At 36.5% G+C, this 26,640-nt stretch overlaps 1 protein-coding gene across 4 annotated transcripts in view; it reads left to right on the top strand.

Annotated features, from left to right (window-relative positions):
* LOC135203025 (thioester-containing protein 1 allele R1-like) overlaps positions 1-26,640 on the top strand; it is a 405,497-nt gene that overhangs the window by 203,102 nt on the left and 175,755 nt on the right. For all 4 annotated transcript variants that reach the window (XM_064232597.1, XM_064232596.1, XM_064232594.1 and 1 more), the window contains exon 3: positions 20,788-20,956. In XM_064232597.1, coding sequence (XP_064088667.1) covers positions 20,788-20,956 — 169 coding nt within the window. The remainder of the gene's footprint in view (positions 1-20,787; positions 20,957-26,640) is intronic.

The raw sequence follows: 26,640 nt of genomic DNA, 5'->3' as shown, positions 1-26,640 counted from the left end.
GTGTATGAATATATACACACATATATATTCATATTCATGTGTTCGTTTATATCAACCTTTATGTCAATCTTGTATACGTTCATAATTTCCTTGTTGTTTTTACTTTTTAAATGGATTTTGAGGCTGAAATATAAAAACAAACACACACACACATTATATATATATACATAAAGTCCGCAATAGAAAAGATTAAAGAAGAAGCCTCCAGACCTGTGGAAATGATTAACTTTGATTTTCCATAACTGAAATTTGTGTTAATTTCCATTTTTTATTCTTTGTGTCGGTGTAGTTTGAAATCTATATAATCGAGAACATCAGATTTCCATTTTTTATTCTTTGTGTCGGTGTAGTTTGAAATCTATATAATTCGAGGAACATCAGAGTTCATGTAACATTCTGTTGTTTGCAATGTGCACCATTTTGTCTTTAGTCTTTATACACTTCAAGATTTGCAATCCCACAAAACTCTTTGGAACAAAGACTCTTTGGAATTCTCGATTATATTTGACCAATTTTGCATACTGTTCGCTTCCAGAATGTGGAATTCACATAAACGTCTTCCTTATTTCGGGAATGTTCCAGCCCACTGCTTTATAAGCAGTACCGAAATAAAACAAATAAAATTAGGATCTTTCCCAGATAGTGGCCTCCAAAACGTTTTAACCCGGCATGTATCCACCTTTGCAAAGGCGTGTTTAATACAAGCCAGTTGGGGATGACCGTAAAAACATAGAGAAAACATTGTCAATATCTTAAAGATAATATTCCCCCGAGAAATATTAGCCCTAGATAACGACCCCCGAAAACCCTTGGGGGTCACTATCTGGTCCAGATCCAAAAAAATAAGAAAAATAAGTCACTCGAGATTGCCTGCTTCGAAGAAGTATCAGAGGCGAGAAATTCTTCTTCGCGTCGAAAGTTAGCGGGAAGTTTCCCGCGCTCAGAGATTTATTTTTCCCATTTTGGCGCGAAATTTCTCTCCTCCTCCCCGCCGTTTCTTGCAGTTTTCCCGCCTTCTCCCTCCCCCTTTTCAGTTTATTTGTTTTTTTCGCGCCAAAAGTTTAAAAGGAATGAGGTGCAGTCGCTCTGCCTTGGTCTATCCATCTCTCTCTCGGCTCAAGTTCTTTTTGTGGGGCTGAGAGAATCATTTATTTATTTTTTTATTCATTATCAGTGTAGCGGTGCTTTACGTTATTGGTGCGTTCTCAGTGTGCATTGTACGTTGCATTTTGCATATATGTGCGTTTCCTTTCACGTTACATTATATATATATATAAATATATATATATATATATATATATATATATATATATATATATATATATGTAATGTATGTATGTATATATATACATATATATATATATATAATATATATATATATATATATATATATATAGTATATATATAGACATGGACACCCAGAAATTGTCAACTTTCCAATTTCTTCAAAAGTTTTTCAATAAATGACTAAGATTTTCATTTATAAGTCTATATAGATTTTTAAGGATTTGGATGCAAAATGCTTTTACAAGAATTGATGAAATTACTTTCTGGCCTGAGGGGCACTTAAACACAGCCAAATCCGTCATGAAATGGGAAAACAGATATTACTTACCTAGCACATTACATTTAAACAGTAAAGTAGGTCGCCATTGAAAAGCTATTTGTAAATTAGGTAGTACTTAGATTTTTTCATTTACAGTGAGCAATGGGATGCAAGCCAGCCGGGTGAATTAAGCGATGGAATTACATCAAACAGTGAACGCAACATATGACGTCTGGAGTTAGTAGGAAGATTTACATGGATCAATTACTCGCTGGAATGAATGTTGACTGGTATGCAAACCAATAGGACAATGGATAATTAAATGAACCTCATTACAGGATTTTGACATGACTTTCAAAATCATATTCAAAATGATTATGAATAATAAATGAAGAGCCTCGGCTCATGATTGATAATCCTACGATAGACAATGGGAGCCGATGGCTGGTTGCAAGAATTGACAAAGGCAGCGGTTGCATAACAGTTGGGAGGTGGGGGGAGACACACGGTTCTGGAAATAGATTATTCCAGTGAAACTTGATACATAAACGAACCTGTTCAATAGCACTAATGTATCACTATGGTGGGAGATTTTAACTTTATGACTTTGAAAGCAAAGGGTACTCTATCCCTCATTTAAATCATGTAAAGAACAAATCATTCAGTTTATGCGATAAGGAACACAAATGAACAGTAGGGCGAGCTGGTGAGATTAACTTGGAGGATGAGAGAAGAGGAAATTGGAATAAGAAGCCTTAGTCAGAGGGAAAGTATACTGGAACTCAGAAGTCAGTTCAGACATACCGCGTTATCGCGCCTCAATGGCGTGATCGGTATGATCTTGGCCTGCCACCTCGGTGGCCGCGAGTTCGATTCTCTGCCATTCCACTGAGGTGTGAGAGATGTGTATTTCTGGTGATAGAAGTTCACTCTCGACGCGGTTCGGAAGTCACGTCAAGCCGTTGGTCCCGTTGCTGAATAACCACTGGTTCCGTGCAACGTAAAAACACCATGCAAACAAACATACCGTGTTATTTTATCTTCCACACTGCACAGATTTTGCAATAAAAGGCTTTGTTGCTTGATCCTTCCGAAGCAACTGAACGGGGTGCCTGTCCCCCCTTGGCTACCAGGGGCTTCAGAAATAACGAGTAGGTACGTCTCCTTCTTGGAGAGACCGGACGCACATCTGCGCACATTGAAGGGTAACTGTTTTTCCCTATTCCCAGTCTCCACTTCCGCGAAACTTGGCCGATGCTGGAAGGGGCGTGGTCCCCCTTGGGAAAACTCGTGCTCTAGAATAGTTTTCTAAGACCAGTAAACAGCCCAAAGCAAGATAAGAGTAAGTCTCCTCTATAACAAGGGAGCATAAAAGCTAACTCTCATTTGGATGTTTCTCAGGTTCTGACTGGCGGGTCACCTGAGTTGACCTTTTGCTGCAGTCCTCCTCAAAAACTCTCCTGTTGTAGGTTAGTCTGTAGTCCCATCCCTGGGCTCTGGTTAACTACCTTGTCCACAGGAATGTCTTCTTTATGGATGCCTGCAATAGAGGTTATGGTTAGATATTTAGATATTTACTATGTAAATGTAGAATATACTACGAAAGTACTTGTTCCAAGTCCCTGCTTCACTTTCCTTTCTACCGTGGATTTAAAGATATTCTCAAGTACGTGTTCCTTCATGCTACATTGGATATATATATGTATGTATGTATGTATGTATGTATGTATGTATGCATATATTTATATGTATATGTATATATATCTGTCTATGTTTGTATAATTATAAATGCTCATACATATGTATACATGTATGTACATTTATAAATATACATATACATACATACATACATATACAAATATATTTATTATATATATATATATATATATATATATATATATATATATATATATATATATATATATATATATATATTCCTGCCATACCTTTTTGTGAAGTCTATCTCAGCGACCGGCGGAGACAGGAGCGCCTCTATTTTAAATTGAATTCTGTCAGGCCCATTGGAAATAACAGCGCTCTGAATTTGTATTTGATATATCCATGGCGAAACGCTTTTGTCCCCGTACCCAGAAATAAATAGAATGAGAGTTTCTATATGGTTTTACAGGCATTTCTGTATGTACATAGTTGTCTCTATATTTATCGATATAGAATTTGTTTACCTATATGTATATGGACGAAATTACTTTGAACTAAAAAATTCCCCTTCGGTTAGCATACTCTATGAAAATATATTAATTCCGAAGTAAAGCGAATTGGATATTAAAGGACATTTTGTAGCTTAATGCGTGTATATGAATCACGGTGATGTGATGAATACACATATATATTCTTTTTATTTTATTATGTTTATTCATTTTAATGTTTAAGTAATAATACGTTGGAAATTTTAGACATTTCAAGGACAGAAAATAAACCAAAGTAAATTAAGAGGAGTCTGGTTCCTCTCTCTCTCTCTCTCTCTCTCTCTCTCTCTCTCTCTCTCCTCTCTCTCTCGGAGAAGTATTTCTCTCTCTTCTTTCTCTCTCTCTCTCTCTCTCTCTCTCTCTATGGGCGAAGTATTTCTCTCTCTCTCTCTCTCTCTCTCTCTCTGGCTCTCTCTCTCTCTCTCTCTCTCTCTCTCCATTTTTCAACTTTTAAAACTGCGGCACAGACTTCTTGTCTGGCAGCCGAGAGAAACCCGAAACGGCCCGTTAATGGAGGACTGTTATTTTAACGGTCGAAGGAGCTTCTGTTACTTCATTTTTACCCGTTAATTGGTTGTTATCTTCCAAGACGAAATTTTTTTTAGTTTTTTCTTTCCGGTCTGTAATTCAAGCTTGTAATATTTTCTGGAGCTACCAACCTCTCTCTCTCTCTCTCTCTCTCTCTCTCTCTCTCTCTCTCTCTCTCTCTCTCTCTGCCTGTGTGTTCATCTGTGTATGTTTGCATTTATATATATATATATATATATATATATATATATATATATATATATATATATATATATATATATATATATATATATATAATGTGTGTGTGTGTGTGTGTGTGTAGAGTCTATTGGTCATTTTTACCAGATAAATACGTAAATGTAATAGCCACAATGCCCTTAAACTTCTCAAATTCTTGTCACTGCAAAGCCTCGAGATCCAACTTGAAAGAAATATGAAAGAAATCATGATGTCCGTCAGCGGGAAACAAGCCACCCGCGATACCATGATCGCGACCAGGTCACCTTGCCGACCTGACCACGAGGGCATTGTGGCTATTACATTTACATATATATATATATATATATATATATATATATATATACTAATTTAAGCTAAAATTTCTTTAATATATTGATTCGCTCTACCTCGAAATTAATATATTTTTCATATATGTTAACCGAAGGGGAACAAGAAGTTCGCGCCCGTGAGGCGACGAAATTATCAACTAAAAAAATTCCTTTTCTGTTAACTTATATGAAGACATATTAATCCCGAGGTAGAGCGAATTAGGTATTAAAGGACATTTGTAGCTTAATGCGTGTATATGAATCACGTCGATGTGATCAGACTCATATCGATACTATATCTATATATATATATATATATATATATATATAATATATATATACACTACGTTATGTACTGTATACATGCATATGCATGTGTAAGCTATAACAAAATCCACCTCAAAGTAGACAAGTCCATTCACTCTCCATTGTAAAATAATCCAGTCATCGTCATCCGTACATTGTACCGCGGAAACTCCCAATTGTGCCGAGGCAGAAATCGGTCCGTGTCCCTAGGGGACTCTTGTGAAGGACGGGACTAGTTTGGACATTCATTTTTGAAAAAAAATGGGGGGGGGGGTGGGGAGAGGCAGAAAGACGAGAGGAAGCAATCAAAATGTAGATTGTTTTGATGGGGGAGAGAGAGAGAGAGAGAGAGTGAGTATAGCATTACATATTGAATCTGTATTTGTGTATGTTTATATTATATATTATATATATATATATATATATATATATATATATATACTATATATATATATAGGTGTGTGTATGTGTAATTGAAATAAAGCTTATGCATATCAGCAAACGTAAATGTTAGTAGGCTGAGCATGTTTACTTACAAACATACATGCCAAACAGGTATCTTATACAACCAAAGGAATTGACTGTTTACGTCTGTGTATATTTCCCCCCAAAAAATACATCATAAGCATGCAGCTGAATATAACAGATAAATTCAAGCACATTTTAACAAACAGGCGTTTGTGGTTTAGGCATGTTTGTGCCCTAACATGCAAAGCAAGACTTGGTCGTATGTATACGAAATAAACCGTAACATTACCTAGGCTTAATCAGGAGTACCTGAGTACTTACCCAAGCATGCCTTGATATAATTCTCTCTCTCTCTCTCTCTCTCTCCTCTCTCTCTCTCTCTCATAAAAGACCAGGTGTGATGTTTCTGCTGCGTCATGCAACCCTTAAGCAGGAGTGTGTTGGCTTTAATTTTTTTTTTCTATCAATGAATATACCATGTCATTATTTGCATTGTCATCTCCATTCTTGTCCTTGTGTGGCAGCTTACTCATTTTTCCTTGCATTCATAAATTTCATATATTTAGTATATATATAAATATATATGCATATATATATGATTGTGTTATGTATATATATATATCATATATATATATATATATATATTATATATATATATATATATATATATATATATATTATATATATATATTTATAATTAATCCACGGTAGCAAGGGAAGTGAAACTGGGGACTTGGAACAAGTACTTTCGTAGTTTATTCTACATTTTCAAGCTCACAATGAATATAATAGACGTCGACAGGCCTTTATATACAATAACAGAAAGATGGGGCGGGGTTAGTTTGTTAATCTGGGTGGCGTGTTCTTTAAGCAAAAGAGACAAGGAAAGAGGATCAAGTTATAATCCAGGATGGAGATTTATATTGCTTGTTGACGTAGCTTCAATAGTAGTGGACTGCAAAAGATTCCTTTGGCGTTGATCTTTGACCCTGCAGATTATCGAGGAATTATCCCAGTTAGTAGAATGACCATGCTAATTCCTCGATAATCTGCAGGGTCAAAGATCGCCGCAAAGGAATATGCTGGAGTCCATTTTTATTGAAGCTACGTCAACAAGGAATTCAAATCTCCATCCTGGATTATACCTTCATCCTCTTTCCTTGTCCCTTTTGCTTAAAGAACACGCCGCCCAGATTCAACAATCTGTAACCCCGCCCCCCTTTCTGTTTTCCCAAGTAAATGTCTGTCAACCTCTACTAAACTTTACGGGTTGCTCCAGGAGCGCAAGAGCCCGTGCCAACACAAGGCTGGCTTAGTCTTAAACAACAAACTACTATATTTAGTGTGAAATTAAAAATGTAGAATAAACTACGAAAGTACTTGTTCCAAAGTCCCTAGTTTCACTTACCTTTCTACCGCGGCATTAAGGATATTCTGAAGAACGTGATATATATATATATATATATATATATATATATATATATATATATATATATATATATATATAATATATATAGATAGATATATAGATAGATAGATAGATAGATAGATAGATAGATAGATAGTAGATAGATAGATAGATAGATGATAGATATAGATAGATAGAGATAGAGATAGAGATAGAGATAGAGATGAGATAGAGATATTAATGTGTGTGTGGTTCATTCTTATGAATGCATCTGAAGGTAGATGTCAGTTCATTTTTAGCTTGAAGAAGTTAAATGATTCAGTATTATTTTTCATCTGTATTTGCAAGTTAATTACTTAATTTTTTATTTTTCATTTATATCCAAATGATGCACTTACAGTTTCCTAATTTTTGTGCAAGTAATGCGATAATGAAAAAAAAATTCCTATTTTAATTCGAAATTAATCATTACGTAAAAGCAACGGTGATGTTTATTCCTTGCAGTTAGATTTTTAAATAGAAAAGAACAAAAGTAACATAAATATACTTGCTTAGTAGAAGAGAGTAATCATTTTTGCTAAAGTATATTCAGTAACCGAGTATATTTAAGGGTACGAGTTTGTATGCAACATAACAGATTTACAGGAAATAACTGAAGCCACAAGTCTACAGGCTCTCTCTCTCTCTCTCTCTCTCTCTCTCGGTCCTTTAATAAGTTGATTGACGGATTTGCTAATCAACTGATGGATGATTGACGGGTTATTGCAGAGAGTGGAACATTCCATTCCTGGACTTCCATTTGGAAATAGTCGCTCGCCAATAGCATTTCCCTGGAAGTAAAAAAAAAAAAAAAAAAGTCCTTTTTTATGGTTTTGATTGGAAAGTTTAACTGACCAATTTTAATTCATTCTATAATGAGAGGCTGAAATACTACTAGAGTCTTTTACTAAGTCTTGGAATTAAGGCTGAAAGAAACCTTTACTTGAATAGTCTTTTGCGAACTCTTGCAATTAAGACTGAAAGACTCGGGCTTGAATAGTCTCTTACGAAGTCTTGGAATTAAGACTGAAAGAAGCTTATACTTGAATAGTCATTTTGTGAATTGTTGGAATTAAGACTTAAGAATCTTATACTTGATGAGCAATCCATAAAGTCTTTGAATTAAGGCTGTCAGAAGCTTCCATAAATTGGATTAAGGCTGACAGATGCTTTTGTTAATTGGATTAAGGCTGACGGAACCTTTCATAAATAGCACTAAGCTGTAAAACTAAAACAGTCGTTTATTATCAGTCGTGGAATGGAAAGACGAAATAGTTTTTCCGAGTAGTTTTGGCCACAAGGGTAAATTTGCCTTTCAGTCAAAGAATATTGGAAACTGAGAATGATTCCTGTTTAAGAGTTCGATGATGTAGCAATTGTAAGTTCGACAAGGTCCTCTGGAGAGAGAGAGAGAGAGAGAGAGAGAGAGAGAGAGAGAGAGAAGCTGGTGTGTATGTGTGTGTGTGTATGAGAAAGAGAGAGAAAGTATAATTATGTGTAAGGATGAGTGTGTGCTCGTCAAAGTGAGTATGTGCGTGCGTGAGAGAGGGAGAGAGAGAGGAGAGAGAGAGAGACACTGATATGTGTCAGAGAGAGAGAGAGAGAGAGAGAGAGAGAGAGAGTAAACAAATAGAAAGAGGGAAGCTTAGGTAAACATCTTGGCCTCCTTATGCAAGTAGAAAAGGAAGATAAATATTTCCTACCTCTTGATATTCTTATAAGAAAATGAACCCTAGCCAGCAGCCTTTTATAGTACTGGGCGTAAGATGACATCCTTACAGTAAGCATTGACTGTCGTTACTGGAGATTAGAAAGTTGGGTCTCTGTACCGGGTGTGATAACACGAACTTGCCCACTGGAGAGAGAGAGAGAGAGAGAGAGAGAGGGTTGCTTCTTCTCATACATTCAGCTGTAATCTCTCTCTCTCTCTCTCTCTCTCTCTCTCTCTCTCTCTCTTGACCTTTTTATGAAAGGCGGCTGAGGTATAACAATGGACTGCATCCGTCATACCGAAGACACTGTTCTTCTTCTCCTTTTCTGAAGAAGTATACTTGGCCAGTCCTTCCTTTGTGTTGTTTTATTTGATTTTTATCTTATTTTATATAATTCGCGCGTAATAATAATTGAACGGTTGTCGTGGTTCATTCAAGTATAATAATTTGTTAATTTTCGCCCAACTCTCCAAGTCATGATCAGACATTATTGTATGTTGATAATTAGTGCTCTGTTCATGTATACTACTAGTAAGAATTAAATCATTATCGGTTACCTATCCAAGTGATGAACAGAACATTTTGATAATTATCGTTTCCTATTCACGTATGGTTATAATTTCTTTATTATCGTTATCCATCCAAGTGATGACCAGACGTGATTATTATTTCTCAGTAGAGAAACATATAGCTTTGCGATTAATACATCATCTTTTGTTTTATTGACAATTCCAGGAATATAAAAAGTTTTCTTAAATATTTTTAACACAATTTTGTTACTTCCACTTTTGCATCTTTTTTCGAGTTTCTTTTTTCAGAAGCCTTTAAGAAAAACTTTTATAGACTTTCTAAAGGGCCCTTTCCCGGCGACCTTTGATGTTATTTTGACCTGGAAATAAAAAAATGAATAAATAAGAAGTGCCTCTCTCTCTCTCTCTCTCTCTCTCTCTCTCTCTCTCTCTCTCTCTCTCTCTCTTAGATGCACAGACTTCAAAAACGAAGTGGCGAAATTCGCGAAGTCTTCCCCGGTGAAGTTAATGGCTTATTGTCAACTTCATTCCTCTTTCTTGTGTGTAAACTTCCCTGTTGGTAACTTCTCGATGGTCCTCACGCCTTTAGAAGTGAAAACTTCGCAGGATGGGCTGTGAAACTTCTCGAGGACTTCTGAGTGAAGTTGTTTTTCTAATCTTCATTTCTTTATTCTTGGAAGAAGGAAGGAAAATTGGTTTTTAGGTGATGTTTATAAGTTTGGCCTGATTATTGCTCGCTTGAAGAGAGAGAGAGAGAGAGAGAGAGAGAGAGAGAGAGAGAGAGAGAGAGAGAGAGAGAGACGGAATAGTTTCAACCGAGTGAGGGCGAAGATTGCCTCGCCAGGCGTGTGTGTGTGTAATTGGTATATATATATATATATATGATATATATATTATACATGCATGCATATATACATACATACATAGAAGTAATCATGCGTGGAACATAAATAAAATTCCAGAATAGCATCGGAATCGAACTTTCGTCCTTCAGTTGGAAGATCTAGGTCAAATCCTGATGTGAAACAGAAATTGATACGTATATGCATGCATACATACATACAATATATATATATATGTGTGTGTGTGTGTGTGTATCCAGGGTGTTTCGAAATTAGAGGCCCACTCCTCTACAGGATAAACTAAAATTGATATGGACAAAAACAAAAGTAATTCAGAACAGGTATTTATTTAAGTTTCTCTCCGAGTATTTAATATTTTGTGTGGCCTCCCTCTGCATATACCATACCCTGCATTTTTTAGGGATATGATTTCAACAAATCGCAAAAAAGTTGAGACTCAAAATCCATTTCCCTGAGCACTTCGGTCACCTCTCTTCGCAGGTCGTCGAGGCTTGGTATACCATCATAGTTCACTGTGCACGCTTCAACACGATCCTTAAGATACTACCAATGTTTTGAAGCAGCTCCTGTGTCTGAAGAGCCTTGAAACATGGGGCCTTATCATGCAAAAATGTGATTTCTTCAACAGGTAACATATTTACCAGATCTTACTCCACCAGTAAGCACAGTTTCTCTGAAGTATTCGCCATTCTATGACTGTCCTTTTTTCTTTGATGATCCACATTAACTGTTTGGCTGTGAAACAGAGAAAATTCCCAAACATTCAGGAAATTTTACAACTTGGCGATAGCGCACATCATCACTGTTATCATCCAACTTTGCAGCCCAAATGATGTCATTTTCATGATTTGGTTTCCTGATTGTGTAAATGAAGAATTCACCTGATGCAGCAACATGGAGAAAGTTAGCTCCATCCCAATCTTTAAGAAATTATCCACAAAACCATACATGGTCTTCTCTCTCTTGCTGAGTGATGTTGGGCTTGCTGATAACATGAAATGGCTTGATACCAGATTTTTTCAACTCACGATATAAAACATTGTAACTTCTCTTCTTCCCCCTTTTTGTTTCGGGTTCAAGCGCCAATTTACGTAAAGACTTTCTTGGTCTACCCACTGCCTCAGCTATGATGTCTTTGACTCCTGAGAAAGGACTTCATACCTTCAGGCCTTCCAAGATTTTCACTCTTTTGGCGATGACAGCCATATGGATTTTTGTTCTAGTTTCTTTTAACAAAGGATTCATCTCTTTTAATATAAGCTAACCAGGAACGTGAAATGAAGGATGCGCCAGCATCCCTGGCCTCTCTGAAGGTTATAGCCCGGATTTGGTCAATCCATCTGATTTCCTCCGAGTCGTTAGCCATGGGTGTATCTAACTCTGTCACTCAGTCTGAAAATACAAGAAATGTAAAATGAAAAATAGCTTAATAGAAACTTAAGATAATGTATTTGGAGATAGGCTATAGCAGAAAACTTCATAACTTTTCATTTTTTCTGTGGAGGGGGGGCTCTAATTTCGAAACGCCCGGTATACATACATACATACATACATACATATATATATATATATATATATATATATATATATATATATATATATATATATAGATACACCATATATATATATACATATATATATTATACATATATATATACATATAATATATACATATATATATACATATATATATATATATATATATAATGTAGTATATATCCATATAAATATATGTATGTATTATATATATATATTATATATATATATATATATATATATAATATACAATCTGAAATCACACCGGAATATTTTCCGGGGCCACCCTCCGGAACTCGTCCCCCGGATGGGCAAGGTGGGGTGGGTGGGGGTGGGGGGGGGGTGGGGGGCATTCATCCCACTGGAATGAATTTAGGCCCTTGGGGAATTATGGCAGATGAGATAACCACCCGAAATTCCCGGCCTACCTTGACAAGATAACGACCATGGAGAGCTCATATCTTTGCCTTTATTAAAAAAATAGATATATATATATATATCCTTTATGACTACTTTTTTTCTGGTGGGTTTGGCAACATCTCTCTCGGAACTCCCTACTTTTGGTGTTGGGTGGTAAGCTTGGCTTTTGCAGTTGAAATATATCGTTTGATATATTTATATTAGATATCCAGCGGTCAGTTTCCCATTTGCATATACATACGTAGACATATGTGTTTTATATACTATATATGTATATGTATATACATATATGTATGTAATATATTTGAGGTAGGATATACATATATAATATAGTATATATATCGTGACGAAGTGCCAAGTATCTGGTTAGTAACACTTACCATTCATTAACTGATACCTCAGCCAGCCACACCTGAACCCTCATCACAGGTATTAAACGACTGAATACTCTAAAGGTAACAGTGATCCCTTAACAACTTACCAGTATTGCAGAAAATCAGACTAAGTTCATCAAAACAGGTGAGAGGTAATCTTGTAAGTAATTAAATTAATCAAAGGGCATCACTCCATCAACAACTTTAAAAGTCTAAGTATTTCCCTGATTTCAGAAGTCTAAGTACTTCCCTGGTTCTAAATCACTTCAAGTTAATGAAGGAAAACAGATCAATTACCACCCTATGTTTCTACCTAACATCAATCTAATCAAATGCAAATATACTGGTATAAAAATGAAAACACTTATAAAAATTTTAAATACAAAAATTTATTATTAAACTCAAAATTTATAAGTGAAATTCACAATATCAGGGGAAATTACTGTTACTTGAAAACAAAGTAAAGTTAATTAATTCTTGAATCAAAGTAAGTAAAATTAAATCAAAATCAATTTATCACAAAATTCAAGAAAATTAATTCAATCAAAATCCAAAAGTGCTAGGAAATAATTGAAAATTTGAAATTAATTCACAAGTGCTAAACAATAATAAAACTTGAAAAGAATTCTAAGTAAATGCATAATAAAAACATAATTTAGGTTACATTCGTCGGCTGTTTTATCCACGTCTAAGATCCCCGCTTTTATTGGATTTTAGATCATAGAAGAAGCAACTTCATCTCACCCCTGTTATTTCTGCTATTATTGTTCTCGTCGCTGCTTTTTTTTTCTCGTCCCTCGGGAAATATATGTTCTCTCTCTTGAATGATGTATCTACCATAAATGTATTCATCATATTTTTTCTTTTCTGTGAGAAGGTATATTTTTATTATTGTTTTTCTTCCGCAGCAACATATTTTGGGCCTTTTATGATAAAGAATCTCAAAGAATTTCTTCATTATATTCAGCTCCTTACACCCACGTGGAATAGGCCTTTTTTTTATTAGATTTTAGATCAGACATGACCCCTTCATCTTACTTATGTTATTTGCTATCATTATTGTTGTTATTGCATTTGTTTCTCGTCCTTCGGTAAATTTATGCTTCTCCCATGGTTAGATAACATCGCCCGATTTTTACTATATTTTTTATTTTATTTCTTTTGTTTGTGTGTAAAATTGGGTAGTTATTGTTACCTCTATTCTTTAGGAACACATTTTGGACACTTCATGGTAAATAAAGCCAAATAATATTACAGCTTTGTCCGTGTGGAATAGGCTTATTTTTGTTTGTATGGTGTTTTTACGTTGCAAGGAACCAGTGGTTATTCAGCAACGGGACCAACGGCTTTACGTGACTTCCGAACCACGTCCAGAGTGAACTTCTATCACCAGAAATACGCATCTCTCACACCTAAGTGGAATGTCCGAGAATCGAACTCGCGGCCACCAAGGTGGCACGCCAACACTATAACGACCACGCCACTGAGGCGCTGTTATATAGTAGGCCTATTTTCATTCGATTTTAGGCTTATTTTCATTCTATTTTAGTTCACAAAAGAGCCTCTATCTTTCACGCGTTGTTTTTCTTCATCTTCTTCTCCATTCCGATCTGATTCCATCCGTTGCCTGTGCAACGGCTCACCCCCTTTTCCCGCCCGACTACATAAACAACGGCGGGATTCTGTCATCCGTGTATTAAACAGACAAACGAAATATCCATCCCTGACGTTCGCCGCTGCTGCTGCTGCCTCTGTCAAAACCGTCAGTCTGCTGTCAATTTCCTTTATTTGGAATGCGTCAGTTTTTTTTTTCTTTCTTTCTTTTCCATTCCGTAACGTTTTCTTAAAGAGTCAAGTTACTTTGTATCCCGTAACGTTTTCTTAACGAGTCAGTTTTTTTTTTTTTTGCATCCCGTAACGTTTTCTTAAAGTCAAGAGTTTTTTTTGCATCCCGTAACGTTTTCATGATAAGTTCGTTTCTTTGTATCCCGTTACATTTTCTAAAAATGTCAGTTTTTTTTTTTATCCCAAAACGTTTTCATAAAACGTTAGACTTTTTTTTATTCCGTAACGTTTTCATGATTAGTTAGTTTTTTTTGTATCCCCTAACATTTTCTGAAAAAGTCAGTTTTTTTCCATAACGTTTTCATAAAACGTTAGACTTTTTTTTATCCTGTAACGTTTTCATGATAATTTAGTTTTTTTTGTATCTGAAGTATATTTGGATGGACACGAAACTCAGATAGATCCTTTCTGAATGACTTTATTTTTAAGACTAACTTTATGAATGATATACAGTTTAAAGAAGACAAGATAGTAACAGGGTAGTTTATACTTAATGAGTACTAAGTATATGTAAACACAAATATAACCTCTGGTAATAGGTAGTTTATAAACATAAATACCTAACACCTTTTTCCCCTCGGGAAAAGAATGAAAGATTAAAGCAAATAAAAGGATAAAGCAATCAATAATAAAATGGTGGCATAGCATTGAATAATAATACAAAAACATACATAATACTATTAATTATTTTACATTCTAAATAGTCAGGTGGTCTACTTTGTCTGGTAGACCTTCGAAGTTTTGGTAATTCAGATATCGATCTATCAGGTGAGCCATCAGAAGTTTTACCATTTTAATTTCCCGATAGTTCTTCTGCAGCTGCCGCCTCCTTTTCTTCTACATTTGGGATTTCATTCTTCTCTGCACCTGCAACTGCATCGCCTAACTCTTCACGAGTATTTATGAACTCTTTTGGTAATGGCGGGTCTGGATAGCTGACCAACTCTGAAGAATCACGTGCTAAAAGTTCATTTTTGTTATCTTGAGAATCATGGGAGATCAGTCTCATTTGATCAATATGCCTCTTCCATATTAAGTTACCGTCCACTTGTACATTGTATGTGCATGGACCCAATTTTAAGAACCACAACTCCTCGAGTCCATATGCCCTTCTTGGTATTTTGACGATAATCCCGAACCAGTACCACGTCCCCCTATATCGAGTTCCCTCATTGGTTTTCTCGTTCTGCTGATGCTTTTCTTTCAATTCGCTGAGATGCATCTGGGTGTATAAATCAAGGCGTGTGCGTAACTGCCGACCCATGAGCTCTGCAGGCGTGCGTTTTGTTGTACAGTGAGGTGTAGTTCGGTAAGTCAGTAGAAATTGGCACAACTTGGTATTTAAAGATGTATTACACGATTGCAATGTTCTCATCGCCCTTTTCATTCCTTGTTTGAATGTTCTTACTGTATTTTCGGCCTGCCCATTACTGCTTGGTGATAAGCGGGTATCAGTAATATGCTTTACACCATTTTGGGTCATGAACTCTTTAAATTCCTCAGCCACAAACTGTCTTCCATTATCAGACACGACGCTCTACACAAACCCCATGCTGAGCAAATACCCGCCGCATGATCTCGATGGTATTCATAGTTGTAACTGATTTCATTGGTGTACTTCTGGCCATTTTGAATATGCGTCAATCATAATGAGGTACATTTGTCCCAGGAATGGTCCTGCGAAATCAACATGTACTCTTTTCCACGGACCAGAAGGCCATTTCCACGGATTACCCTCAGCACGAGTCGGCATTGGCTGAGTAGCCTGACAAGCAGAGCACCCTTGCACAGTGTTTTCAATATCTTGATCGATATTCGGCCACCACCACATGCAAGCGAGCTAATCCTTTCATCCGAACAATCCCCCGGATGACCACCATGTAGCTCTTCTAATATTTGACTCCTATATCTCGACGGTATTACCACCCTGGCACCCCATAGAAGACATCCCTCTTCAATTGAAACAAAACTCACGCTGACGGCTATGGAAGGGTTTCAGTTCCTGTGCTATGTCCTCAGAGTCTGGCCATGCCATTTCGTGTATAATATAAAGCTCTAGCCAGTACAGCATCATGCAAAGTTTTCCCTTGCAACAGATTTCGCAGTTAGGAGAGAGTTCACCTGGTGCATGTTAAATGCAGTTGCTTCTTGTGTCCAGTTTACATGCTTATCTGATGCATCAGAGTCACAATCTGGTAAAGGCAACCGTGAGAGTGCATCCGCATTTCCATTGTCACTTGAACGACGTAATTCAATGTCATAATCATAAGCTGCTAACTGTATAGCCCAGCGTTGTATTCTTGCAGCTGCAAGGACTGGAATGTCCTTCTTGGGTCCCAGAATGTATGACAGTGGTTTGTTATCTGTAATAAGGGTGAATTTACGACCCCATATAAATATTGATGAAACTTCCGGAGTCCAAGATGATTGCCAATCCCTCACGCTCAATTTGGAATAGTACGTTCAGTGGGTGTTAACATTCTTGATGCATAAGCAATTGGTCTTTCTCCGTTACTGGTGATATGGGAAAGCACTGCTCCAAGTCCTTTGGGTGATGCATCTACTGCCAACGTCACAGGTTTACTCAAATCATAGTGCACTAATACTCCTGTTTCAGTGGTCAGCATTTTTTTAATCTCTGAAAAAGCTCTTTCACACTCTAGTGACCAATGCCATTTTCTGTCTTTATGCAGTAATTCGTGAGAGGCGCTGCGACCTGATGAGAGATTTGGCACATAGCGACGGTAATGGTTTACCAGCCCCAGGAAGGATTGCATTTCAGACTTGATTCTGGCCTTGGTGCCTCCGTGACTGCTGCAATGGCATCCTCCGTCATATGAATACCCTCTTCATCTACAATGAAACTCAAATATTTCAAGGAGGGCTTCATAATTCACATTTCGACAAATTACTTTCAACCCATTGATGTGCAACCGCTCAAGTACCTTTTCAAGATTGTGTAAATGTTCAGCTTCGGTTCTCCAGTAAGACTAATATCATCTATGTTGCATCCACAAGGCACTCCTTGCAGAACTTTATCCATTAAAGACTGAAAAAGTTGTGGTGCTGCTGAGACACATATGGTAAACGTGTATATCGGTACAAACCAAGTGGTGTGTTAATCGTCCACATATTTCCTAGATTCCTCATCTAATTCCACTTGCTGATAAGCTTGCGATAAATCTAACTTTGAGAAAGTTTTTCCACCGTTCAGTCGCTGGTATAGTTTTCATCTGGATTTGGCATTGGATGTTCAGGGTTTTTCCACATAACGATTTATGGTGACCTTGAAGTCACCACAGATCCTAATAGAACCATTGTCTTTTGAAACGGGCACTATCGGTGCCGCCCACTCACTATAGTCAACTTTCTCAATAATTCCTTCCAATTCTAGTCTTTTAAGTTCTGCATTCACAGCATCCCTGATTGCATAAGAAACTGTCCTCGCTTTATTTATAAAAAGATGGTTTTGGCATCCTTTTCCTCACACGAATATGAGCCTTTATATTCTTGGCTGTACCCCAGTTTCACCATCAAAGACATCACCATATTTCCTTAACAGTTCTTCTAACTTTGAGGTTTTCAGAATACCAGAATGCAGATGATTTACAGCTAACTTTTTCCAGTCAAATTTCGCAAATGCAGCCAGTCCCTACCGAATAAGGCAGGTCCATTCCCTGTACCACATACAATGGCACTTCCTCCACTCTGTGTCCATGAACTTCCATAGTTACATAGCATATTCCGACGACTTCTATTTTTCTCCCGTCATGGTTTTCAGCATAATATCGCTGGATTGAAGTACTGTATTTTTCAGATGTTTTAGCGTAGAACTCTTAACTTATCAGTGACACCGAAGCTCCCGTGTCCAATTCCATATCAATTGGTATCCATTTAATTTAACTTTCACTATTATCTCTGGAACCTTATTGTGTCTTGCTTTCATTTTCTTAACACAGTATTTCGATGTATGCACCAATTCATCCTGTAGTTTGCACTCTGTAGTTTCTTCTTTCGAGCAGCTGGTCTCCTCCTCTGCCATGTTGACCGTCGATCGTTTCCTTCCTTGTCTTCCATATTTCCATTTCGATTGACTGTGGTGTGATTTTCCATTCGGCACATTCTACGAAGGTGTCCTTTTTTATGACACCCATTACACTTCAGTATCCTTATGGAAACAAACATCAGCCTTATGTTTGTCTTCCCGCAACGGTAACACTCAAGGAGAGAAGCTTTCGGCCCAACAACTTTTTTTACCTCCTGAGTTTGACCCTGAATCTTCGTGACGTTTTCATCAGCCATTTCCTGACTTAAAGCAATCGAAAATGCTTTCTTTAAGTCAAGCTCCTGTTCACTTAATAGTTTCCTCTGTGCCGAGCGGTTGGCCAATCCAATAACAAACAAGTCTCTTAAAACTTCCTCTTGAAAAGCACCAAACTGACATGTTTCCGCCAATTTCCGTTGCTCCGTTGCATAATCAGTGATGGATTCTCCTGGACGTTGTTTCCTATTGTAAAACTTGAAACGTTCAGCTATCAGGATGGGTTTTGGGTGGAGGTGATTTTTCAAAAGCTCAGTAAGTTCTCGATAAGTCCTTGATGAGGGCTTATTAGGGGCAAGCAATGTCTTCAAAAGTCCATATGTAGGAGCGCCGACGGCGCTCAAGAAAACTGCCCGTTTCTTATCTTCCTCTGTTATGTCATTTGCTAAGCAGAACTGATCAAACCTTTCGACATAATCTTCAAAGTCCTCGGATTTGTCAAATGCTGCTATATTACCCAAATGCGCCATCCTTAATTTTCCCTTTCGTGAGTCAGTTCCTCGTCGCCATTGAAGTATATTTGGATGGACACGAAACTCAGATAGATCCTTTCTGAATGACTTTATTTTTAAGATACTAACTTATAATGATATACAGTTTAAAAAGAAGACAAGATAGTAACAGGGTAGTTATACTTAATGAGTAGTAAGTATATGTAAAACACAAATATAACCTCTGGTAATAGGTAGTTATAAACATAAATACCTAACAGTATCCTGTAATGTTTTCTTAAAAGGTTAGTTTTTTTATTCCGTAAAGTTTTCATAAAATGTCAGAATTTTTTTTTATTCCATTATGTTTTCATGATAAGTTTTTTTTTTTCTTTTGGTATCCCGAAACGTTTTCATAGAAAGTCAGTTTTTTTTATTGTTTTTTTTTTTCATAAGAAGTTATTTTTTATCCCGTAACGTTTCCCTAAAAGATAAGTCTTTTCCTCACGTTTTCATAAAAAAAGTTTTTTTCGTAATGTTTTCATAAAAAGTAAGTTTTTTTCGTAACGTTTTTTCGTTTTATAAAAAAGTTTTTTTTCATAAGTTTTCTTTTTTCGTAACGTTTTCATATAAAGTAAGTACTTTTCGTAACGTTTTTCATAAAAAAATAAGTTTTTTTTCGTAACGTTTTCATAAAAAGTAAGTTTTTTTCGTAACGTTTTCATAAAAATAAGTTTTTTTCGTAACTTTTTCATATAAAGTAAGTACTTTTCGTAACGTTTTCATAAAAAAATAAGTTTTTTTTTCGTAACGTTTTCATAAAAAGTAAGTTTTTTTCGTAACATTTTCATGAAAAATAAGTTTTTTTCGTAACGTTTTCATAACAAATAATTTTTTTGTATCCCATAGTGATTTAAGAAAAAATAAGTTTTTTTTTGGTATCCCGAAAGTTTTCATAAAAAGCCAGATTTTTTTGGTATCCTGTAACGTTTTCATAAAATGTCAGGGTCTTGAGTAACGTTTTCATATAAAGTAAATTATTTTTGTACACCGTAACATTTTCATAAAAAGTCAGTTTTTCTTTATCCTGTTACGTTTTCATAAGATGTCAGTTTTATACATCGCAACATTTTCATAAAAAGTCAGTGTTTTTATATTCTGTAACGTTTTCATAAAAGGTCAAATTTTGTTTTTTGTACCCTAACGTTTTCTTAGAAAGTCAGAATTTTTTTTATCCCGTAACGTTTTCAAAAATAATAATTTTTTTTGTATCCCGTAACATTTTTCTTTAAAAACAATTTTTTTTATCCCGTAGCGTTTTCAGAAATAATAAATTTTTTGTATCCCGTAACATTTTTCTATAAAAACAATTTTTTTTTTATCCCGTAACGTTTTCAAATTTTTTTTTCTTTTTTTTTTTTTTTTGTCCCATAAAGGTTGCATAAGAAAAATGTCTTAGAAAGAAAATTGGCGTTTGATTCACTGAATTTATTTACTAGGTTGCTGGGATGTGTATATTTTCCCGTTTTTTCAGATATTTATAGCTTCCAGTTGTCCAGATGTATATTTATTCAATTTTCCAAATGTATATTTGCCAGTTTTCCAGCATCCAGTACATTCTTCATCTAATCTTTTTAGTAATAGAAAAATTGTATTTTTAGAATAATTTTTTGAATCTCTACAAATTTTTAATTTTCCATTTCAGAAATTACATCGTCGTGGCGCCGCGGATCGCACGCCCGTCCACCGTGTATCGGGTGGTCGTGGGCGTCCTCTCTGGCCCCTCCCCGGTGGATGTCACGGCGCAGTTGTCCTCTGCAAGCAGTGCCGAAACCACCATAGCCCCAGGGGAATCACGAGAGCTGCTTCTAAGGGTGAGTCTGAATGGGACGCTTGTCGCTTTGTTTCCATTTTTTTACGGGATCACGATTCAAGGTTACGTGTTAGCTGACGAAAGGTACAGTAGGTTTGTATAGGGGACGTATGTTGCAATGTTTCCGTTTTTCTTACGGGATCACAATTCAAGGTTACGTACTAGCGGACAAAAATTAACTGAAAATATGGATTAAGACAGGACTTTAGTACATGAGACATATATATAGGACATTTATTTATTCATTTATTCATTCATTTTTGTGATTGCCTTTTAGGGTCGTCGGGAGGTCACAATGCATGATGTAGTCTAAAGTAAATGTGAAATTTACTTTCCGTTCTGGCGTCTATTCGAAATCACAATTCAGTTTATGTTTCCCACCATTTCGGGTAATGTCCACAGACAACTTGTGTGGCACACTGTAAACGGTACTAACGTACTTTGAAGCCTCCTTTCGGTTCCAAGTTGACTCGTTTTGGCCGTATGATTTTTATCCGTTCCTTTTTGGCTCTCCCAGCTTAGCCGTTCAACTCCTTTACTTTTTATCTAGCTCTGATTTTCACCTCAGTTATTTTGACAGTCTTCCGTTCAATCATGGTGAAGCATAAAAATGTTACACACTGGTCTCGTTTAGTAGCTATATATAATGAAAATTAATAATAATAATCCAACAAAAGGGATTAACGTTTATCTTTTATTTGACGCATTTAATTTGAATCCACTTTGAGCTTCCTCTGTCAAACCATACAGCAGCTACAGTGAACTGAATGGAACGTTCAGTGTTTTGTTTATATTTTTCCTTCGGGATCACTAATCAGAGACTCCTTCTCTGTCAGTTTGAAGTGGTCGCTGGCCTCCTAATTTCATCAGAGCCTGTAATGCTACTGCGTACCAATGCCGTAATTATTTTGCCTTATTTCTCAGCCTCCAATAAGTTTGATTGCGTTTATTGATTTGTTGTTGTATCTTTTTTATTTCTTCCCATGTGTTGTTTCATTTAAATATAAGCAACTAACTTAATATATTCATTTATAAACATGGTTTTTGGATTTTGTATGGCTAAGCTTCAGTACCTCTGGTTAAATCCATGGTTTTAGTTTGTGACCGGGTGAGCTATGATCCTGGATTATCTCTTTGATTTTTAACCTTTTGACACTTAACCACCTGGTATTCTTGATCATTCATTTTACCTTGTAACCTTTCCAATTGTATTTCATTTGTGCCCGACGATGCCCGAACAAACAGGAGAAAGCGCTTGGTATTGACCTTCTGCCTGTCATTTTCCTATGGTATTCGCTTATATATACTATGTATATATAAACACTTATAAAAAATAACATCATAGTAAACTAAGAGCAAGGTAATGATGATAATATAGAATGTTTAGAAAACAGACCGGGTTAACTTGCAGTTACAGAGAGAAACAGCGAACAGGCGAATCCAATGATTACATTACGCAACAGATAAATGCAGGACGCAGCTCAGCAAACGTATAAATTACATTAACGATTTTGATGACACGGGAATCTGAATTGCATGAACGTGTTTACATTCATGAACGTGTCTACATTTCATGAACGTGTTGACATTTCATAAACGTGTTTACATTTCATGAACGTTTTTGCATTTCGTGAACGTGTTTACATTTCATGACCGTGTCTATATTTCATGATCGTGTTCACTTTCATGAACATGTCCCCATTTTATGTACGTGTTTACATTTCATGAACGTATTTACATTTCATGAAAATGTCCCCATTTCATGTACGTGTTTACATTTCATGAACGTGTCTACATTTCAAACACGTGTCTACATTCATGAACGTGTCTACATTCATGAACGTGTCTACATTTCATGAACGTGTTTCCATTTCATGCTGCCCGTGTGAGCAAACTCGCCTACTGAAATCCATCAAACAGTCAAATGAGGCTTCATGGAAATGTCATAAAAAGGAGAGAGGGAAATTTTAGGCATTTGTCCAAAAAATGGGAACGCGTTGTTTCGGGGCTAAATGTGTTTAAAGCGTTTAGATTAGCGTTCGAATTGATAGCTGATGTGTAAGGGGAGTATGGTTGAGGTGCGTTGCAAATGTTGTTTGTTTACTGTTTGTGATTATTAACACATACTCCCTGTGTATATGCATATATACAGTCACACACACACACACACACACACACACACACACACATATATATATATATATATATATATATATATATATAATTAATATATATATATATTATATATTTCGTTGTTTATTTTTCCTCGTAGCATATATATACCTTTATTTATGGATTTATCATGTTCCTAACTTTCGTGATTCAGTTATACATGTATATGTTTATATGCGTATACATAAATATATGTCTAATTATATATTATAGCGATCTACGGGCACAACCAGCCCCGTTTCAGGGTATCCCTTCTCACCCCCACCCACTTCGGAGGGGGGTGGGAAGGTAGGATGAAACTCCATTATAAACCATCTTAGGGGTCCTCACTATAACCCTGCCAAGTTTCATGCCCATCGGACCAGCCGTTTGGCCGTGGTTGAATAACAGATGGACGGACCTTTTTTTTTTATGCCAAACGAGTCACTCTCCTCAATACATATTCCAACACTTATTTCGCTTCCGTAAAAAAAAGAAGATATTTCTTTTAACGAATATTTTTTTCGTGCCTTTTTTCATGTTTCCACATTGTCTGCCTCTTTGTACATTCTATAATAAGCTTTTACTGTGTGTAAATGGGCCAATTTATATTTTCCTCATTACTTTTGATCTTTTATAACTAATATTGTATTTGATCCTCACACTGCTCTTAACTTGCCTTGATTTCCATCACCTGTACTGCCGTCTGAGTCAGAAAATTAGGACACACAAGAAGTACAAACAAAGAAGGAGAGATGAAGTAATTACAGATGAAGAAAGACAGGATTACTTGAAACAAAAGAGGAGAAAACAGAGGAAACAATAAACACCAATAAGTGGAAGCACCAAACAGCAGAGATCCCGATAGGAGAGATAGGTAAGGGAGAATTCGTTGTGCCGAACAAATGGCAGTAATCTGTTTCGGGGAGAGAGAGAGAGAGAGAGAGAGAGAGACGTGTGGTTTTCAGCCAATAGCCCACCAGATGTCGAAGCTTATTGGGTTGGGGAGACAGAGGGAGAGGGATAAGCGTTATGGAAGAAGAAAAAGAAGAGATTGATTGAGAGACAAGGGAAGAGAGAGAGAGAGAGAGATTCTCTGGAAGAGGAAAGAAATTCACATCAGAGACCACAGACTTCTGGAAGGAGAGAGAGAGAGAGAGAGAGAGAGAGAGAGAGGAAGAAGAGAGAGAGAGAGAGAGAGAGGGGGGGAGAAGGGAGAAGATCTTGAGTAAGATTTCCTGTTAACATGAACTAGTGCCAAATTCCAATTAATGCCTTTCTGAATGCTATGAATGGGACCAGAGTTACATGATTTTCTTCTTCTTCTTCTTCTTCTTCTTATTATTATTATTATTTAATTATTGATTATTATTATTATTATTATTATTATTATTATTATTATTAAGTAGTCACGCAGTGCCCGAAAACGCTTCAAGATTTGAATATTCTATTTTCTGAAATTTATCCACAGTTGAATTTGTTACTCAAAACAGGTAGCTAGAGTAAGTTGGCAACTCAAAAATCAACCGGTTCGATAACCCTTCACCCCATTCACATCCAGATTCTGGAATTCTCGGTCATTCTCAGTGTTTCCTTAAATATTTAATTAATTATTCAACCTGGCTGCTTCTAATGGGTGGAAATACTCTTACAGGAGTGACCGGACATTTGCAATAGCGCTCTCTCTCTCTCTCTCTCTCTCTCTCTCTCTCTCTCTCTCTCTCTAAGTCAGTCTGGTTGTTCCTAATGGATGCAAATGTTTTTAAAGGAGTATTCAGGCTTTGTGAATAACCAGTCATTTCTCTCTCTCTCTCTCTCTCTCTCTCTCTCTCTCTCTCTCTCTCTCTCTCTCTCTCTCTCTCTCTCTCTCTCTCTCCACACTATTAAAGCAAGGAAAGACACAGAGACACTCGCTACAGAGACGACAAAACTCTACGGATTCGTAAACCTTCTTTTCAAAATAACTCTAGGGACGTCAAACATCGGCTTTCGTAATTGACAAACAAAGCTCTTTTTGCTACTTTTTTCCTCTTTTTTTTTCATCAATTGAACATAAAAGTGGCTTTTATTGGGGGCCACATATGTCAGACGATACAAAAGCTCCTTTTTTTTGTATAGAGTCTAAATTCGGTCACGGTAATGGCCATTACCTGAGGGGAAAAAAAATTGCATTGCACTTTCCGAAGTCCACAGGGATACAATTTGCCTGTACAAAGCGTCGCAAATTGCTATGCATTATTGGCTGGTGGACTACGAAATGAGAAGCACTACGGGAAATTTGCTATGAATGAGAAACAGCACCGGAAATTTTGCACCGGCCTTGCAGGCCGGTGGAGTCTGCATAATTTGGTGCCTTTGTCCTAATTATATTCTTATGCACTGAATCATTTGTTATTATTATTATTATTATTATTTACACTAAAACTTCATTTAATAAAACCCGTAGTTTATTATCTTCCAAAAGATTTCCAAAACAAAACACCCTCAGGAACAGCGATGTACGATATTTACCAGCCTCGTTGAATATCAAGGCAAAAGTTGTCATTAATAATTTTTCGTTTTACGGAGTCATTTTGCTCAGTCCTAGGGCTGTGTAATGGTACCTTTACCCGCAAGTTTGGGGATTTGCATTTTTATAAACGGTTTGGGCTGTCGATCATTTCATGCGGTGTTGAAATTACATGGTATTGATATTTATGGCAACTCGACCGCCGTCGTCTGCTGTACATTGTCGTCTGCTAAACTTGTTTACTTTTACGCAGTACGTAGCGAGTGTCCGAGTATAATCTCTCTCTCTCTCTCTCTCTCTCTCCTCTCTCTCTCTCTTTATCGAGTCAATAGAACTGAAGTCAGATCCTACAGATTAAATTGTCAGAATGTTCTTAACCACTGAAGCAAAAGTGAATATTGACATTCAATTTCTATCTGGGTAAATATAAGCTCAATTTACCTATTCATTGCCTTGAATCCCAATGCAGTAAGGTATTTCAATACATCGTGTCGGTTTTCCAATACATTGGACTGGGTGCTCGTTGTTTGTTTCATTATCGCAGAGTTCATGACTGTATTTTTGTCATGTTTCTCTTCCATTGTGGGGTTCATTGTTATGAGGAATGGTTGTAGTATATTGCAAGAGCAGAAACAGGCACAAATTAATTATTAGTTACGAATAATTATTGAATTAGGTATTATGGAAGTCTTAGGCGGCTTCCTTAATACACCAAATATAAATAAACAATTGGATGCCTTCAACAATATATTATAACTTCACATCCCCGTAGGTAGCTGGTGCCGCCAGTGCACCTCACGCGATGCACTGTAAGCATTACTTAAGGTTGTGTCGGCGTCCCCTCGGCCCCTTCCTTTTACTGTACCTCTGTTCATATTCTCTTTCTTCTATTTGACTTCACATCCTCTCATAATAATTGTTTCACAGTGCAACTGCGAGGTTTTCCTCCTGTTACACCTTTCAGCACTTTCTACTCTCAATAGTTCCTCGTTGAACAAGTCTGTTACGTTCTCGACCACCGATCT

Source organism: Macrobrachium nipponense, chromosome 33, assembly GCF_015104395.2.
Source record: "Macrobrachium nipponense isolate FS-2020 chromosome 33, ASM1510439v2, whole genome shotgun sequence".
In the NCBI taxonomy this organism is placed as follows: Eukaryota; Metazoa; Arthropoda; class Malacostraca; order Decapoda; family Palaemonidae; genus Macrobrachium; species Macrobrachium nipponense.
Note: the sequence above shows the minus strand (reverse complement) of the source record. Positions and strands in the feature narration are given on the sequence as shown.